At 45.2% G+C, this 18,436-nt stretch overlaps 1 protein-coding gene across 3 annotated transcripts in view; it reads left to right on the top strand.

The window, feature by feature from the left end:
- LOC138570037 (cocaine- and amphetamine-regulated transcript protein-like) overlaps window positions 1-18,436 on the top strand; it is a 155,711-nt gene that overhangs the window by 114,979 nt on the left and 22,296 nt on the right. Inside the window, exon 4 of one of the 3 annotated variants that reach the window (XR_011303391.1) lies at window positions 4,510-4,563. The exons of 1 other annotated variant lie outside the window; for it this stretch is intronic. Coding sequence is in view for 1 of the 2 variants with exons in the window: in XM_069648600.1 (XP_069504701.1) it covers window positions 4,510-4,617 (108 nt within the window). In the remaining variant the exon portion in view is untranslated. Of the gene's footprint in view, window positions 1-4,509; window positions 7,981-18,436 lie in introns of those variants that run through there. One more of the 3 variants, XM_069648600.1, reaches the window with a different exon arrangement.

The raw sequence follows: 18,436 nt of genomic DNA on the forward strand, positions 1-18,436 counted from the left end.
GAGTACAAAGATGGCTTTATTTTACGATTCACATGAAATGTTTACAAAGCTCCCCCATGTCTGGTGGCAGCAGGAAGCTATGTATCGTAACAATAGAATCATACAACAATTCAGTTAAGAAAGCACAATTACAGTGTCAAATAGAATACACTAGCGAAGAAAAGGGAAACTTTAGAATACACGGATAATATCAGATGAAGAGAGGCCAATGTGTAGAAGTAGACACTTGTGGGCTTCCTGAAAGTTATTAAAGTTGCACCCACCGCAGGTCAGGGCTGTAATAGATGGGGTGCTGTTGGCGAGAGCAAATGTTTGACAAATCAACAGTACATGGATTCAGGGTTTAGACACAAAGGATTTACGCGGCCCAGTGGCTACCTTTTTAAAGCTTGAAGTGCCCTGAGAGCATCCGGCCTCCATGCTGCCTCTGTAAGCACCTTCCAGGAACTCTTTCTTCGTGCAACCTGACAACACCAGGTTTGCAGTGGGCGGCAGACACTCTGTAGCGCAAATGGGTCTCAATTACAGACAGGACCAAGGGATCCGGAACCGCGAAATAGGCAGACATGGCGCTTGCACTTTCAATCTGCAGACGGCCATGTGGACGCCATTGAACTGTTGTAAACAGCAAGTTTGCAAGAGTCACTAGAACGAGTTTTTTTTTTTAGAAAATGTGAACGCACTGGTCAGTTTGATAAGGTAAATAATTCGTCACTTCTTTCCCCAATTCTCCAAGATGTGAATGATACCTCCTGCCCACTGGTGACGAGTGTTTGATTGGATTCTGAAAATGGTTTCCCCTTCTAGACCAGAGCACTTCCCTGGCTGTGAGGCGAGAGGTCTACCACGTTAGCATTCCGAGGACAAATGCAGAAAACATCCCATAAGTGAAATTCAAACCATTTGGGCAGAGGCGCCCCCTATATTAGGTTAATGATGTTTTGATAATGTGCCAGTCAACACTATAGTGGTATGTCAGTGCCACGGTTTGCCTGGAGACGGCGTATTGTGCCTGTAAGTACGTGTCTCCAGACCATGGTCTCCGAGAGAATAGAAAAGGGCACCTGGGGAGAAGGGTTGAATGCACCTTAAAGATTTGTGCAGGTAAGACAGAGATTACAGCGTGCAAACGATCAGACTCCATCCCTTCCCTTTAAAGTCAATATAGAACTATCAAAGCATAGCGCTGATCAGACAGGGGCAAAATGCTTACTGCGAACGCGGTGACACCGGCGCGCGCAGTGTCTAGTACAGACCGAGGAGCCGAGGAATTAGTGAGTGAGTGGTTACGTGATGGGCCTGAGATGTAATCTACTCTTGATATGTAGATGCTTGTTTGCCCATCCCTTGGCAGGCTGGAGAAGGTGGATCAGGGATTCCACAGCGGCCAACGGTCAGAAGTGGCAGAGGCTGGAGTGGACTGTGTGCATGGAGGAGGAGGTGTTGGGCTCTACCACTGCCTGTCCGACTTGCAAGGCCACTCGCGGTGGAACTGGTGCTGTGGGAGGAAAGGGTCCAACATTCTGAACATATGTTATCTGAGAGTGCAGTTGCCACACGGCTCCGGATTCCTGCATGGGGGGACCAGCTGCATGTGTTACATGACTCACCGCAGAAGGCAATGGCACCCTTGTTGCTTGCGCAGCACTTTTTGACGCCTGACAACACTTATGGCGAGGAGCAGGGGGGGTTAGGCAAAGAAAGTAAGTACAAATGCAGCCAATGGTATGACCTGGAGCATCATACATTGGTAGTCCTATTGTAAGGGAAATATTGAGTGACTCTGAAGTCATTTCAGAGAGGCCTTCGGTGTGTGAGTTCCCTACTGAGCACACAGCACTGTGGCTGCTGCCGGAGCAATCATGGAGTCCTGCAGGGAATTCCTGTGGCATTGTGGAGACAGTGGGAATATTTTGCATTCCAGCCCCTTCTCTGAGCTGCAGTCACTAGTAGGGTGAACGGGTGGCTGCGGGTGTACCCAGATAACTTTGGGAAAACAGCTCAGTTTACTGGACAACCTGCTCTTTGTAAAGCACGGAACTGGGCCAACAAGATTGTGGAGGGGTGGTGAGAGATGAAGAGTGAAAGAAAATTACAGCGTGGGGATCCAAACTCTGGGTGGCAAACACATCTGACCACTTTAACCTTGTAAGTGATAGCTATATTTCACTAAATCACCAGGAAGTGAACGCTGTGTGTGTGTGCGGGGGGGGGGTGAGGTGGATGGGGTTGAGGGGGAATTCCAATGCAGGCTGCAAATGGGAGAAGCACGTCAGTCTTCATGGCCAAAGTGGAGACATGGGGATCGGAAACTCACAGGAACTGTTTCCCAATCCTTCCGCTTCTTACCCCTTAATCCTTGCAATACTTTTAGCAAACATTTGCCCAGTTCCAGAACTGCTCTTTTCCCAGCATGCCTGTCCAATGTCCTTGAGAGGCTCTTGGAAGCTAATCGCTGCCCTGAGCTCCTGCTGAGCTGCCAAAGAGAATTGCACAGATTAAGATGTTGCTGCTTTCTGCTGCATGTGCCCTGCCCGTGTGGAGGAAACTGCACGGAGAGCTCACACTGCGGAAAGATACATATTTTCTGAACTTTCCTCCCTTCAGTTAATAAAATCCTCTGGAAGAACCTCGATGGGTGAAACACATATACTTGCTTCTTGGATTTATATGTCCTTTCAGTATTCATGTTTGCCCCATCTCCAGTTGAGTTGCCTCTTTGTGCCAACAAAGAGGACAATTCCAGGGTACGATGTTCATTCATTGACAGTGTTTTTTTTAATTGTTTTTTTAAAAAAATGTCTTCGACAATTATAGGGGTTTTGGGTATATCATTGTATAATTGGTTATTTATAATGCGCTTAATACCCAGAGGTTTCTAAGCGCAGATCTGGGGATCGAACCTGTGTTGCTCCTCGTTTTGCTTCCAAGACTAGCGCGTTGCCCCTATATCCTGCCAAGTTGGGAGTACAATGTGGGGGGAAGGGTGGAAGTCAGGAATAGTTTAAAATTAAGAGGGTGGGGGTTGACTGGGAACCCCCGCAAAAATAAAAAATACTATTTTCGATGAGTTAAAAAAAAAGATTTCAGCAAAAAACCCATCGAAAAAAAACACTGTCAGTGAATGAACATAGAACCAATTCCAGCTGCCAGTGAAGCACTTATTATGCCCTGACTAGGTTTTCAGATTCCTTTCTTCTGAAATAGCTTCCTGCGACACTTTACAAACATTAATTGATAAGGAACTGTTTGTTCATTTTGTGCACTGCCGGAGTTTGACACAGGAGAGCAAGAATCTATTTTCATGTTCGCCCTTATATTAAACCACAAAATGGCTTTAATAAGTATTGTGTTAAACTACTTCAATTATTTTTAGCAACACATTACAAGCTGCATATTCGTTTGTTATTTTTTAAATCCGAGCAAAGTCAGCACTGATTGTGGGCATCAACAACTGCCATATCTCTACCATTAAAGTAAGCCGGAGCCAAGTATGGCATGGACATGGTATTATAAGGCATGCAATCCAGCTCTCCAGGTGGCATGTGAACAGGATACAGAAGGCCCTGCTGGAGTTCCGTGACCTTCGCCTCCTTCCTTTGCTTGGCCACTGAACTCCTCTGTGACTTGCAGAACCTTTAGAACACACAGTCAGGGGCTACTTGATCCTCGTCTCAGAGAGCCTGCACAGAGGCAGAGGGGAGGATTTCACAAATGATAGCCCTTCCTTAATAAGTCAGGACTGTCCCTCTCCACTTGAATTCCTCTTTGCAAAAGCCTAGAGGTCACTGTACCACTAGCTTTCGTTAAACTAGGACTAATAGGAATTGAGTGTGGAACAGTTGTTTACAAATGTAAAATATATCTGAATTTATAGAATTTGCAAGACGATAATCCCCCTTAAAGCCATCATAGCAGTGACATCAAAAAATTAAATCTGTTTTAGATAGATTAAAATGACAAACAATCCGAAAGGACACCCTTCTTTTGCCCAATTCACCCACTTGCCTGTCTCCCACCCGGCTCCACCAGCCACGTGAGCTGCACCATGCCTCCACCCCTAGTCCTGCTGTCCCCTCCAGGTCACGCGTCTGCTAGTTATTATATTACACTTCTTAAAAAGAAACGGTTCCGGTTTGTTTTAAAATAAAAGTGTAGGAAGAAGTTGAAACCTTCAATTTCAGTGCACTGCACTGAACGTTCCCTTAAATAGCAGGTGCTATGTTTGGGGTGGGGGGGGGGAGGTGTATTGTGTGTGGGAGGGGTTGTGGCAATGGGGTTTGTGGGGAGCCGGGGCAGGCCAACAGGGAACATAGTTCCACTACTTCTTTTCGTACACTTCAACCACTGCCCTTAGTCTCTAAAAGGCCACAGTATTTATTTACAATTAAGGCAATTGAGCCAAAATAGACGATGGGGGGATTTGTTGTGGAGAGAAGAATGGATGTGGGCGGGTGTTGTGGTACAGGAAATGTAACAACCCCTCTTTTTCACTCCTTTTAACCGTAGTGTGATGCTGGCGAGCAGTGTGCTGTGCGGAAGGGCTCCCGGATTGGAAAGCTGTGCAACTGCCCCAGGGGCACGGCCTGCAACTTCTACATCCTCAAGTGCTTATGAAGGACATTCGGTCAAAGGAAAATGAGGTGGAATGGCTTGAGGGAGGGAGGAGTAGCTGCTTCCTGGGTCAGAGGTCATGTGGCCTCCTTTGAACTATAGCCTCCTTGTTTGACTTCACACCTTCCCTTAACCTCAAGGATGAGGTGAAATAAAACATTTCTCCAGAAGATACTGTTTTTTGAAAGAAATACCATGTCTCCCTTTCTCTTCTAGGTTTGGTAACTTCAGTTCCTCCTTCATTTCTTGAATCAGCCTCTTTCTTTCGGCCTCATCTATTTTTGTAGTGTTTTTATGTTTTTGTTTTGAATGTGTTGACGATTAAGAACAAGTGTGATGGGAGGTTGGAGACAAGCTCCGGCCTTTGATACCTCTAGCAGCCAATAAAAAGGTTTAGATTCAAAGTCTTTTATGTGATTAACCCTTTTTGTGTCCTAAGTGGGGTTCCTATCTCACTCAAAACATGCACACATAATGAGCCATTGCTCCGCCATTTTCTGGCCCAGGTCATGAAGTGCAACCAGCTATCAGGCTTCCTTTGTAGCACATGTTCCTTGAGGTGAACCCGGTAGGTGGCACAGAATCTTGATACCTATTCTGTGTGTGCTACAAACACAAGACCCACTAGCACCAAAAAGTGGCAGAAGTTAACCCTCAGCAGTGGCAAAGCGCTCAGCAGCTTCCAATCCACAACTGCTTATTTCAATGGCATCACATAACAGTACAAGTCATATGCAAATCAGTCTTGACCCTGCCACCAATGGAAAAAGTCTTCATCCAGGAGGAGAAGCTTGATTCAGGGAGGAGTCTTGATTCCGTCGCACTAAGAAAAGAATCCATGCTTGGCTATACCTCATCCCACTCAGGATGACTCACAATAGACAATAAAGAATGGTTGACGAAAAGCTCTGAATTAATCATAACCACGGGCATTCATCTAGCCAGCTTCCATTCCTTCACTATTTAGTCCATCAAAAGAGAACCAGACATAACCGAATCAGTCATGGCCCTATCACAAAAGTCCGGCCTGCATTGTTACACCCTGTCCGCTCTTTAGAGACTAGAAGCAACCATAGAAATGTTTCAGATTGGTTGGCCATCACTGAGGTGCATCTTTTTTTCCTATGTGTAGGGTGACCAGACGTCCTGGTTTTCCCGGGACCATCCCAGTATTTTTCCCTTGGTCCTGGCGTCCCAAGACTTTTTAAAGTTTTGAAACCCCGTCCCAGGTTTTGGGGAAGGCTGACTATTGACCTGGTTTTTGCCGGTGACCCTCGAACAAATCCTGAAAACAATTGCGTTTCGCTTTCTTTCGATGCCCTCCCCCTTCTTCCATGACTTCTCACCTCCAATGAGAGCTTTGAGCTTTCAATGAACACGTACTTACATGGACTTTGTGCAAAAAAAGGCCACCGATATAGGACTACAATTTCATTGGAGTCCTATGTGGCGAATCGGTAGTCCTACTTCTGTCGGTGGCCCGCCCCCTTCTTAGGGGGGGGTTTCACAATAGACTCCAAAAAGAGATGCATGGGGTGATCGTTACGTTCGTGGTACTGATCAATTTAAATATTTTCTATCCAGCACACTTCAATGTTGCTGCACCCACAGTCTCTAGTTAAACTTCACTGATGATGTGTCTTGTGGTTTTGTGCAGAAGGGGTGTGGTCTTGCAGTAGCAGTTTCATATGGACATGATGGCCCCTTTTGGGGTGGGATCAAGCATATTTTTTTTCTCTTCTGATAGCAGGCTGAAGGACAATGGAATAGAAGTTTCCCATAGAAAATGCCAGTGTTTGTGATTCATTCCACACTTCTCCAACCACCCCTCTTCAATGTTCCATGAATGGAAATCATATTTCCCAAAATGTGCCACAGTCCTATGCAATCTGGCAGTGAGCAAAAGTGGCTTCAGTGTTCCTGGTTTGGAGAATTATGGGCTCAGGGAGACGGTATTTAAAGGAAAAAAAGATGGGTCAGGTCTTTGAAGTATTGCTTTTCAAGAGTGACACATCTCTACTTACACAATGGTGGTAAAAAGTCGCAAGTGGTTATGAATGTAATCTCCTGTTTCAGAGAGTAAACCTGTCTGTTGTTACCTGGTCTACATGCCCATCAGTTTCTCTCCTACCTGTCTCCACTTGTCAGTTCTTCATTCTCACCAAAGTAGTCCAGCTTTGACAAAACTATTCCAAGAGATGATGAAAAATCCTATCACAAGTTCTCAAGGATTTAGATATTCAGACTTGTTTTTTTTTGTTTTTTTAAATTGAATTTAGCAGAAATTAATCAACTTTTTCAATTGTAAAAGTAACAATTCATCAATCAATTTACACAACTTCAGACTTGACACCTGGGTGCCTAGTGCATGGAAAGAGCTTCCAGCTACACTTTAACAGATTTAAGAGAACGATTAGGACCCATCTTTTCAACACACGAGTTGACTAGATGTTTTTGCATGGCTTTGTGTCTTGTTGTCCTTGTTTGTTTGTGCTTGTTTCATGGGCTCCCTGAGGCGTGCAAAGCATTACAAGTATTAAAGTAAAGTAAAGGGAGTAGATCCTGGAGCGTTGTGTTGTGTGATGCAGAGCTCGTAAAGCATAATGGTACAGGCCAATTTGCCTGGCCTGTAACTGCTGACAGACGACACAGGTATGTTGAGGGATTATAGTGTACCTTTATGCCTTCACCTTGGGGACAGGGTGTCATAGTGCGTTGGGTCTTGCACACTTTCTGAGCACCCATGCCTGCAGTCCGTTCGTGCTTATGTGTACGCTGCGGAAGGGGAGAAGAAGAGACCCAAAGGAGAGGAGAAGTGACTCAAAGGAGAGAAGAAGTGACCCAAAGGGGAGAAGAAGAGACCCAAAGGAGAGAAGAAGAGACCACCGTGGCAAAATTCTGAACTGAGGGTCCTGCAGGTGTCAGATTTGAAAGAGACCCCCACTGGCTGAGGGGCACTTTGGCAAAATTCACCCCAATTTTAAGTTTGTTTTTACGACTATATGATGACTGTGTATTATGGCCCGCTCGTTTATTTCAGCTGTAGCGCTTGTGTTCGCGGGGGGGGGGTTCATTGTTACTTGTTACTTACGGCGTGGAAAATACCTGATGTATTAATTACTGGGGTAGGAGAGATGTTTGAGTTACTTGTATATTATATCTTTTTTCAACTGCTGTAAATTGTATCCCTGAATTACTAGTTGCTGTTTGAATTAATACCCTTCTGTTATATGCAAAGTGCACTCAAAAAATGAAAACGGAATCTACTCCTTAAAGAAGACCAAGAACAGTTAAATCTACACGCATGCTGTAATTCTTACTTTTTGTTTTAGCCCATAAGCCTCTTATGGATAAATAATTCTTGTGAGCAATTTTTTCCGCGTTTTTGTGATTACTAAAAGAAAACAAACACAACACTCTCTTGTACAATTGATGTTCGGTCATCATTAACCCTCTCTTTGAAGATATACCGTGCTTCCGGAATCGAATGTGAGTTCAGGCTGCAGACAGGCTGTCTATTGGTCGGCCTAAAATGCTAGGCAGGCCCAGCCTTTGGCTTGTTGAATTTCTTTGACCAGTTACAGTCTGCACTTGAATGGAGGAACTTTACACTCCAAACCGGAAGTTCCCGAGCACCGATGGTACAGGGATCAACAGCAAACGTTCCCTTAGTAACATCACAGGAGATGGATCATTGTCATACACGTCACAAAAAAAAAACAAGTGCTGGGGAGCGGAGCACCTTTATAGAAAGTCTCTTTGAAAATGACTTGGTGCTTCAATTTCTATACTCCCACCCTCATGGGGAGTATAGTCCTTAAATAGTATAACATCAAAAAGGCAGTATTCCTCAAGTTCTCCCCATAGTTGTATTAGATCATTTGTTCATTGCATTTTCTAATTGCACATGTCTGTGAAAACATCAAATGAACCAAAGCAGTGTGTGCATACTTGGCAACAAGATCCACTATAATCTTTAGGTCCTTGCCCAGTCCTGGTTGTCGGGTCTCCTACCCTGGAGAGAATCCGTTGAGCAGTGGTCGAAGTGTGCGAAAAGAAGTAGTGGAACTATGTTTCCTGCTGGCCTGCACCGCTCCCCACAAACCCCATTGCTGCACCCCCTCCCAGGCACAATGCAAACCCCAAAACACATGCACCTGCTGTTTAAGGGAATGTTCAGTGCAGTGCACTGAAAGTGCAAGTTTCAACTTCTTCCTACACTTTTATTTTAAAACAAAACCATTCCAGAACGGTTTCTTTTTAAAATAAAAGTATAGGAGCTGTAAAAAGTAATTTTGTTTTTTTCATTACATTTTATTGGATTTTACAAGTATACACAACATCAGCAACATTGCAATATTCGATAATAGTGCCAATACAATAATGCAGTTCGCCAGGGGATAGGCTTTTCCAGTGGCCAATGCTCTGTCTTTAATTGTCCATGTCCATGACTTTTCACGTTGCCAGGGCGGGCCCACGTGCTTTGGGTTCTCCCCTACTGTTTCTTTAGCTTAGTAGAGCGGGCGGCCTTGGAGCCATCTGGTCAGTGGAGGTCTTCTAGTGAGAGCTGGAAACTTTGCTGTGTAGTCCATAAATGGAGCCCAGATATTTGGGGCCCTGTTCAGGAAGCTCGATCGAATTGCCGTGACCTTTTCAGCGACGGCTATGTCCCAGCATTTGGACCACCATAATGCTACTGAGGGTCCATCTTAGTTTTTCCGTAGCTGGGCCATTGCAATTTTTGCTGGCAGGAGTAGGTGCGTGCACAGGCGAGGGATAGGGCCTGAAATCAGGAGCGCCCCTCCTCCTGTTTCACCCAAAAGTATTATATCAGGGTCCCGGGGAATGGATAGTCCGGTGATTTCCTTGATGTGGTTCGTTACCTCTTTCCAGTATGTCTCTGCTTTTGGGCAGGTCCAGACCATGTGGAATAATGTGCCATGGGTGGGACATCCGCGGCAATAGGTCGCGGGGATGTCCGGATTGACCTTGTTTAGCTGAGCTGAAGTGATATAATACCTACAGCAGAGTTTGTAGCCCCCTTCCCTGTTCGTGATGCACTGAGAGCTTTTATGCAGTCTCGTCCAGATTTTTTCCCACTCCTCAACCTCTATTTCCCGGCCCAGGTCCTTCTTCCATTTAAGCATATATCTTTCGTTTTTGGAGGGATCTGACCTGTCCAGGAGTCGATAGAGAGCCGAGGTTCTACCTCTTGTAGTTGGGGTTGTTAGAGAGAGTTCCAGTGCTGTTAGCTTTCTGGTGCATTTTTCCCTAACTCCTCTGTGGGACTGCCAGTGCCGAATTTGAGCATAGTTGAATCTTTCCCGCTCGCCCACTCTGACTTTCGTCTTGCACTTCTCGAACGATATAGGCATTCCCTCTTCCAGGAAGTCACCGGTTTTTAGTAATCCTCCCTCCTTACAAGGTTCAAAGCCAAGCGGGGGATTGCCTGGTGAGAATTTGGGGTTGTTCAAGATGGGGGTAAGAGGACCCAGTGCACCCCGGACACCCCATTTCCGGGCTGCGGCTTTCCAACTGTGAACGATTGTGATTGTTGCAGACAGGGACCGCTATTTGCTTGGAGTTTTATGTTAGGCATATGTGGGAGCTCCGATGGGGCGAATGGGCACCAGGCCTCCTCTAGTTGGCTCCACCTCGGCAGGTCTGCCACCTGGACACAGGAGTATGCATATGACAGCTGCACCACAAGGGCATACCTGGCAACATCAGGTACCCCCAGGCCCCCTTGTGCTTTCCCCCGCATCATGATTCTTCTTCCGATTCGGGGCTTTCCCCCCCAGACGATTTCTTGTATTTTCTTTTGCAAAGATGCCAAGACGGGACCCGGGATATGAGTCGATAAGGCTGTACAGTAGTACAGCCACCTGGGGATTATATTCGTTTTTATGGCTGTAATCCGCCTGAACCAGGAGATTTCTTGGGCCTTCCATCACTTTAGGTCATTTTGGAATTTGTTGATTAACTGAGGGAAGTAGCTTGAGTACAAGCGTGATGGGTCTTTAGTGATTTGTACCCCAAGGTATTCAATTGCTGTTTTTGCCCATGGGATCGCCATTAGGGGGTTAAGGCTGATTCTTTCTTGCTTGGGGAGATGAATTGCTAGGGCTGAGGATTTGTCCAAAATGACCCTGAACCCGGAGATCCTCCGAAATTCCTTGATTTTCTCCCAGAGGGCCCCCAGAGACGACGCCAGGTTTGATGCTGTTACTAACACGTCGTCCGCATATAAGGCGACTTTATATTCGCGGTCTCCCACAGTGATCTCCTTTATCCTCATGTTCTGCCTAATTCTCCCTGCAAAGGGCTCCATGGATAGAGCGAAAATCAGGGGTGAGAATAGGCAGCCATGCCTTGTGCCCCTAGATATGCTTATTGCCTCGGACCTGGTGCCATTGACCCGTAATTGAGTGGTGGGAGTTTGATAATTGGCCATTACCCAGGTTATGAAGTTTGGGCCGAAGCCGTAGTGCTCTAGCACACCCCGGATGTACCCCCATTCCACCAAATCAAAGGCTTTATGTGCATCCAAGCATATGACTGCCATTCCCACGCCCAGCCTATGAGCGCTTTCAATGATGTCTATCGTCCGCCTTATATTAGCATGGTTCCCCCTGCCCGGGATAAATTCTGTTTGATCACAGTCTATCAAGCTCGGGAGAGTCAACCCTAGTCTACTGGCTAGGATCTTTGCAAACATTTTCCCATCATTGTTCAGTAGTGTGATCGGGCGGTAAGAGGTCGCCAACTCGGGGTCTTTCCCAGCTTTGTGTAGCAGCACTGTGAGCGACTCTGCCATTGAATTGGTGACCGATTTCGATGACAGGAAGGAGTTGCATAGGGCTGACATTTGCGGTGCTAGTATGCTCGCATATTTTTTCTAGAAGTTTGCAGATAATCCGTCTGGGCCCGGCACAGTGGTTTTGAGGATTTAATGGCTTCGGTGATTTCTTTGGTAGTGATAGGGGATTCTAGGGATGCTAGCTGGGCTTCGTTTTGAGGGCGGATAGTTTGCAAGTAATCTGGCAGGCTGTCTAGCGGTGTGGGTTGCGCTGACATTATAGCTTTATGATGCCTCACCAGTTCGCTGATTTTATCTGCTTCGGAGTAGTGTATCTTACTGTCGACTCCCACCAGTTTGAGTATTTTGTTCCTACTGTGGATCTTTTTCAATTTTTTCACCAATACTCTGTTTGCCTTATTCCCTTTACTATAATAGAACTGTCTCGTGAAGGCTAGTGATTTGGCTGTCCAGTCGGCCCAGTGCATTTCTAGTGCGATTTTGGCTTTCCTTAGGGCCCTTTCTGTTTTCCTGGAGCTGTGAGATTTCAGCTCTGCATCCCAGTATTTTACCTTTTCCTCCAGTTTAGCTGCAGCAATGTTCAAGATCCGTCTCTGTTCTGCCCCTGAGCTGGTTAGGGGCCCTCTGACCACTGCTTTCATAGCATCCCAGATAATATTGATGGGAGAGTCATCAGTTGTGTCCTCCTTGAAATAGTTGGTTGTTTCGCCAATTTCAGTCCTGATGCACTCATCTAGCAATAGGGAATCGTTCAATTTCCAATGTCTCTGAGTGGGGTGCCTTTGGCCCGATATGACGAGGTTTGCGGACACTGGGGGCGTGATCAGAGTGTAAAAGGTAATTTTAAAAAGTAGAGGAGCACCGCTCCCGCTTACTTCGACCACTGCCTTTGAGGGAAGACACAAGCTGCCATGAAGCTCATCACAGTGGATTGTAAACCGGGTAGGAGCAGATCCACACAAATGAACTCCAGAATACTGTCATGTCAGGGCTTCTGGACCAACAGAGCATGTTCAAGGCCAGCAAGATGTCTAGGGGCGTTGGGGCCAGTGTGGCATTGGGATCAATGTGACACTCAGTGTTGGGTTTCTAGCATGCCCTCCTCAGTAGTTCTGAATTACGGTGTGGGACAGTGTGCTGTGGCAAGAGAATTAGTTAAGGTGGCTGTTGCTGTCACCCCAACTAGATTGGGTGCAATTAGGCAGTGAATGAGGGTTTCTCAGGGTTTCTCAGCATGTTTCAAGATGCCTGTTCTTAGATGATGGGACAAGGTGGGCAATAATCACTTGACGAATAAAATACATTTTCAGTTTGTCATACTAAAACAGGCAATTGGGCCTCACAGTAAAGATGGTCCTGGTACGCTTTTACATCCAACGTTTGGGGGGATCCTACCTCCCCAGGCCCATCCCCCGACTCCCAAATTTCTTGCCACAGTAAAGATTTACTATGGCCAAGATACCTCTGATGTCTAGTGTGTTCCTCTCCGTCTGGGGGCGTGATTGCTACAGCCATATCTCTCTGATTCCCTCAGGAACTTCCTAGGTGACCTAAGTGGGGTTTGTCTGATCACCCTAGCTTGCCTTTCATCCTGATGACAGTCTTTGTAACTTTAACCTCACTCTCCTCTCGTCATGCTGTCTCCATTCTTCTCGGTCCTCTTAATTGTATCTTCTTCACTGCCTCTCTAGACCCTGCCTCCAGGTGTTACTGCTCTCTCTTCATTCGCCCGTCTACTCTTTACCTCCCATTCCTCTCCTGAATGGAGAAGGCCAATCCATTTCCATAAGAGTAACTTGTTCTTTCCTCCTGTTCTGGGCCATTAGAGCCTGGCACATTGTGGTGCTTGTAGTCCTCATTGATCTTTGTGCTGTGTCTTTCTGGGATACATGATCCATCTTAGGGATATGAAGAGTCTGGTGAATGGAGGTAGCTGCAGTTCCTTGCATCAAGATGTTAGACTGCCAGGCCAAATATTAAAAAAAGACAGATCTCCCCATCGAATTCCACACACAACCTCTTGGATAGGTCTGGCTCTGGCATTGCCCTGGTAGGCTGCCTACACAAAGTTTAGAGGGGTACGTGGCCCCTCTTGACATGGTCAGACCACTGTCCCTGTCACACTGGCCAAATGATAACTCACGGTTGCCTGTTCCAACATGGCTGTGATCATGCACACACCCTCCCCTATCCATGACTACAGCTTATATATAAGCTTCTGGTGATAGCAAATGCTTCCACCGCTCTAAGTGATAACATGTGTACATCGAGGGCCCTCGGCCCCCTCAATTTGATCTGCCGCTGGTCTCCAGACTAGTCCCCATTCTGCCAGGTCAATATTCCCCCTTTGGATAACTTTTCAAGTGCATATCATGTCTTCATTTAGCGTGGTAGGATGGCTGCAAGTAAGAGCTGTCACTTTCTTCATAGGTTGAGCGAATGTAAAAATTGGTTTGCTGATATTTTGCGAAGTTGTAATGCCACTGGATTATAGGATTTGGGTTGTTTTACCAAAGTCCAAAGAATTGCAGCGGAAATTACTGTAGTGGATTTTCTCAGAATACCTTTTTAACGTATTGCATTAAAATAGCCAAATAACACTTTTTCAATCATAGCGCCACAGACCCCAGACCCCCTTCTTACCATTTCTCTTGTACCCCTGAAACGTCAGTTTTGTCCCCCTAGCGCGGGTTGGAGCTGATGTCTCAAGGTCCCTTTTTCTTTTTTGTTCAGCCTTTTTTTCTTCTTTTTTGAGTCCCCCATTTCCAATGTCAAGGAAGTAGGGGACATACCCGCAACCCCCAAAGCCCATAGTACCGGACATGGGGAGCGGGGGACACCCTTGCAATCCCTGTGCTACATGTTTGGTATTTTGGGCATCAATTTTTTAGTAGTGGCCAAATTCGGCCAAATGGTCCATACAACCATTTTTTCTGAACTTTTTGGGTGTTTCCAGTTTCTAGCCCACGAAATGGATCTGTTTCAGGAACTGTCAGGAACAATCCATAATCGGAGAGTAACAGCTCAAAACAAAGAGTGAGACTGTCAGTTTACAGGTTTCCTTAGCTGGCTGCCGATTGGCGGTCACATTCAGCTTAATTTCTCACCCCATTGTTATGTTTCAGATCTGTCCATGATTGAATTTATGATTCAAAATCCAACAATGTTGCCCATATCTTGGGCTATGCCTTTTGTTACAGGCTCCCATTCAGTTTTAGATAACTATGCAGACCTTTTCGCATTGCAGTGCCAGATGCTTGATAGAATTGAGATTGAGTCAACTGACAAAGAAGCCTTATGTGACTTTCGAGAGAGAGAAACTGATATTCTGCCTTATAGCATGATGTTCAGACAGTTTACTGTGGTGACCAAGTGGGTAGCAGGAACACATTGAACAGTAGCAGACTTGGAGATGAGCTTAGTGTCATGGAAAAATGACCACTGACGATTCTGGTGTATTGGTGAACAATTTATTAGTAAAAAGTGAACAAGACAAAACAAATCAATGACAGTACGAGACTTTGGCGTAAGTGAGAACACCCCTCCCTCTGTGCACCGTTCTCTAATGGCCAAAGGAACACATGCATTTCAATGGAAGGGGTGGTCCAAACAGGCCAAGGAATCATACTGAAACAATATTTCAAGAAGTGAACAAAGCCCCACTATGCAGGTTTTTGATACTAGCTGTGTTCTTACATGTTAGACAGTGTTATCAGGGAGGACAGCATAGTGTGATACATTTAGTGAAGGTGAATATACTCCTCAAAGATTTGCACATGCTCCGAGGCAGGTGTGATTAATCTGGCAGTGTCATCAATACCTCCATGGGGGGTAACCTTCATTTCTGTGGCCAGGGTGAGGTATACGCTCTCTGATCTGAACCCTGGGGGTGGCTATATGGTGAAGGATCACAGAGTGGGAAATAACCCTCATGGTACTGTGGGTGGCTTGGCAGATGAGACATGGTATCCACTTTTTTCTTTTGAGGATATCCCACCCATACCTGATGCCTTAATGGCATATTGTTATACCTCCCCTCATCCACCTAGGATGAGTGTTGAAAACCTTTTCACCAGATTTGTATACAAACCATCAAACAATGACTTTCCATAAGCACGAGATTACTGGGATGAGGAAGAGAGATTGAATAATACAGATCACCCAATGCCAAGAGTACAAGCCGTGCTCTGGTTTTTACGAGCGCTTACCTATAGCGGGGACATTTAAACAGCTGAAGCAGCTGACCAGAGAGAGCTGCTGGCAGGAGAAGACTGCATCTCTCCCAAGTGACCGAGAGACCAAGGGACTAGAACACATTCCATGGAACCAACTGGCTCAACAAAAAGGAGAAGGAGAGTGGACCGTGAGGGAGAACATACTGCAGGGATGCCAGAAGCTGGGAGAAGACTTCTGGGCATTTGCAGGTGTTAAGAGGTCGCTTTAGTTTAGTTTAGTTTATTATTTATAATGCGCACCAGACCCAGGGGCATCAGGGCGCAAGATACAAGGATATGTTCAGCTTGGTTACATGGGTGCATGAAATGCATGGGCAACAATAGGTACATGAAATACATTTGCATATATACAATATGGTTACATGGGACATGAAATGCATAGGCAACAAAAGGCACATGAGGTACATCGGCATATATACAATGTAACTTACATGAGCAAATAGAATTAAAGTGATCACAGTATATCAGAGAGGGTGTCCCGGGGGACTGACATATGATGAGCGAGTTGATGTGCTTAAGAGAGTGCGTGATAGGGGGTATAGGGCGTCAAAAGAGTGATTATCAAGCGATTATTTATCATTTTCTTTTAGCCAGTTAGTTAGATTTTGTCTGAATTTCGAGAAGGACTGAGGTTCTCTGATACCAGGAGGTAGGGTGTTCCACAATTGCACGGCCTTTCACCTTACCAGAGCTTGGGAAGACGCAGGAGAGCCCAGCAAGGAGCACAAAGAATAGAGAAGCTGACAAACAGTCGCAGCAAGCTGGATGCTGAACGCTGGCTTCCAGGTTATCTTGGGAAAAATATGCCAGGAAGAACCGGTGAGCCCATGGAAAGTGAAGCAGGGGACACCAGGGTCTATTGACACATGTCAAACACTGTTAATGAACAAAACAGCCCCTGAAAGAATGTGTGCAAGTGAACATTGTTATAAAATGGGGAAAGTAATCAGAACGAGAGACTTGCAACCATGTGAGTGTATGCAATACACATGTGAAAATAGTCCTGGCAGAATATTAGACCATGTGATTACCCTACCCGAACAAAAGTAAGAGACTATCAATATTGGAAGTATGCAGCCCACAGGGGATACCCTGGTTGAAGAGAATATTAGACAGTTGCAAGTGGGTTTAGGGAAGCCCTGGTAGAAGAGGTTACCCGGCAATTGCATGTGTGTTTAAGGAAGTCCAGGCAGATGAGAATACCAGGCAGTTCCAACAGTTTTTAGGAAAGCCCTGGCAGGACAGTATACCAGGAAATTTGAAGGCATGTTTGAAGGTGCAAGAAAGTGTATAAGTAACAAAATCCCTGGCAGAAGTGTATACCAGGCAGTTTGAAAATATTAAGAAAACCCTATGTAAGAAAGCCCTGGCAGGAGAGTATACTAGGCAGAAGCAAGTTGAAAGAGTGTTACTGAAAGAAAGCCCCTGGCAGGTGAGTATACGAGGGGATGCTAATTATGAACATATGTCTTTATGGGAAATCCCTGACAGGAAAACATATCAGGCAGGAAGATGAATGAAGTGTCAAATACAATGTACTCAAGAAATACTGATCAGAGCTTGTCAGAAAAAGGCAGTGGAAATATATTAAAGGTAAAAAGAAGCATAGCAGAAAGTACACCAGATACAAAAGTCAAGTTGTTTTGTAAGGCAGTCGTGTTGATGCTCAAGAGGCTGATAATCCTGAAAGGAAACCAGAGTGAAGAGAAATCCATGGGATGGGAATCACCCTCTGGAGCAATGAATTCTATCTTTTGGAAATTTTTGTGTTGGAGTTACGCATTTTCTTTTTGAGCATTTGTACATCACTCAAGGCCAAATGCATTTTCCCTTTCCACTTTATAATTGCTTTGATAGAATGTGAGGGTCAGAATAGAACTTTGGACACAGGACATCTTGACATTCTGACCATTGAAAGATCCTTAGTTTTGGTTTTAGGGAACAAAAGGCATTTTTTCAACCTCCCTTTTATTTTAATGAACCCCTTGTGTCTGGGTTTCATTCCTTACTCCTCACACAGGCAAGAATGCTTACAGTATGATATATGATATATCATACTCCCTCCCCAATTAATATAAGTCATTTATATTGTGCTTTTACACATGAAACCAAAAAGTAAATATTGTCACACAGGCAAAACTGCTTGCAATAATTATTTCTTCTTATTTAAACAAAATATTGGGAATATAGTGTTGAGCGCGAAACAGAAGAGGAAAAATCACATTAGAGCACACCTATACAGTAGGCGGAGAGCCTTCATTTTAAAGACATACGCAGTAAAGCCTAAAGCCTTGCCTCGCAAAAGCAAGAAAGTTTAAACATGGCAGTTTGCAGTATCTCCTAAATATTATAATGCAGTAATGCACAAGGGGAGTGCATAACATTTTCAATACCAACCTTCCTGCACACTCCCTCATATGAGACCTTTAATCCAGTCACATTACAAACATCTCTAGGGGAACAAACATCCTATCCTGGCATTTCATAGCAGATTATTATACTTTTGTAACATGACAGTAAAGCACTTGGGCAATTTGAGAGTCTTCAGAACAGGTGTTACATAACCTATAATAGAGACACTTACAAACCATCGGCAGACAGGATAGACTTAGAATTATGGCTAGCTTTGAGTAAGATCTGACCAATAGACACACACACCCAGAGGTCCCAATAGACCTTCAATTCAAGACCCAGATGTCCAGGAAGCCTCCGGACTGGTGTGAAGGAGGCTTACGGTGTGACGAATATGGGTGACGGTGTCAGTAAT

The sequence above is a fragment of the Ambystoma mexicanum genome, chromosome 1p, assembly GCF_040938575.1.
Source record: "Ambystoma mexicanum isolate Mex_15411 chromosome 1p, UKY_AmexF1_1, whole genome shotgun sequence".
Taxonomy (NCBI): domain Eukaryota; kingdom Metazoa; phylum Chordata; class Amphibia; order Caudata; family Ambystomatidae; genus Ambystoma; species Ambystoma mexicanum.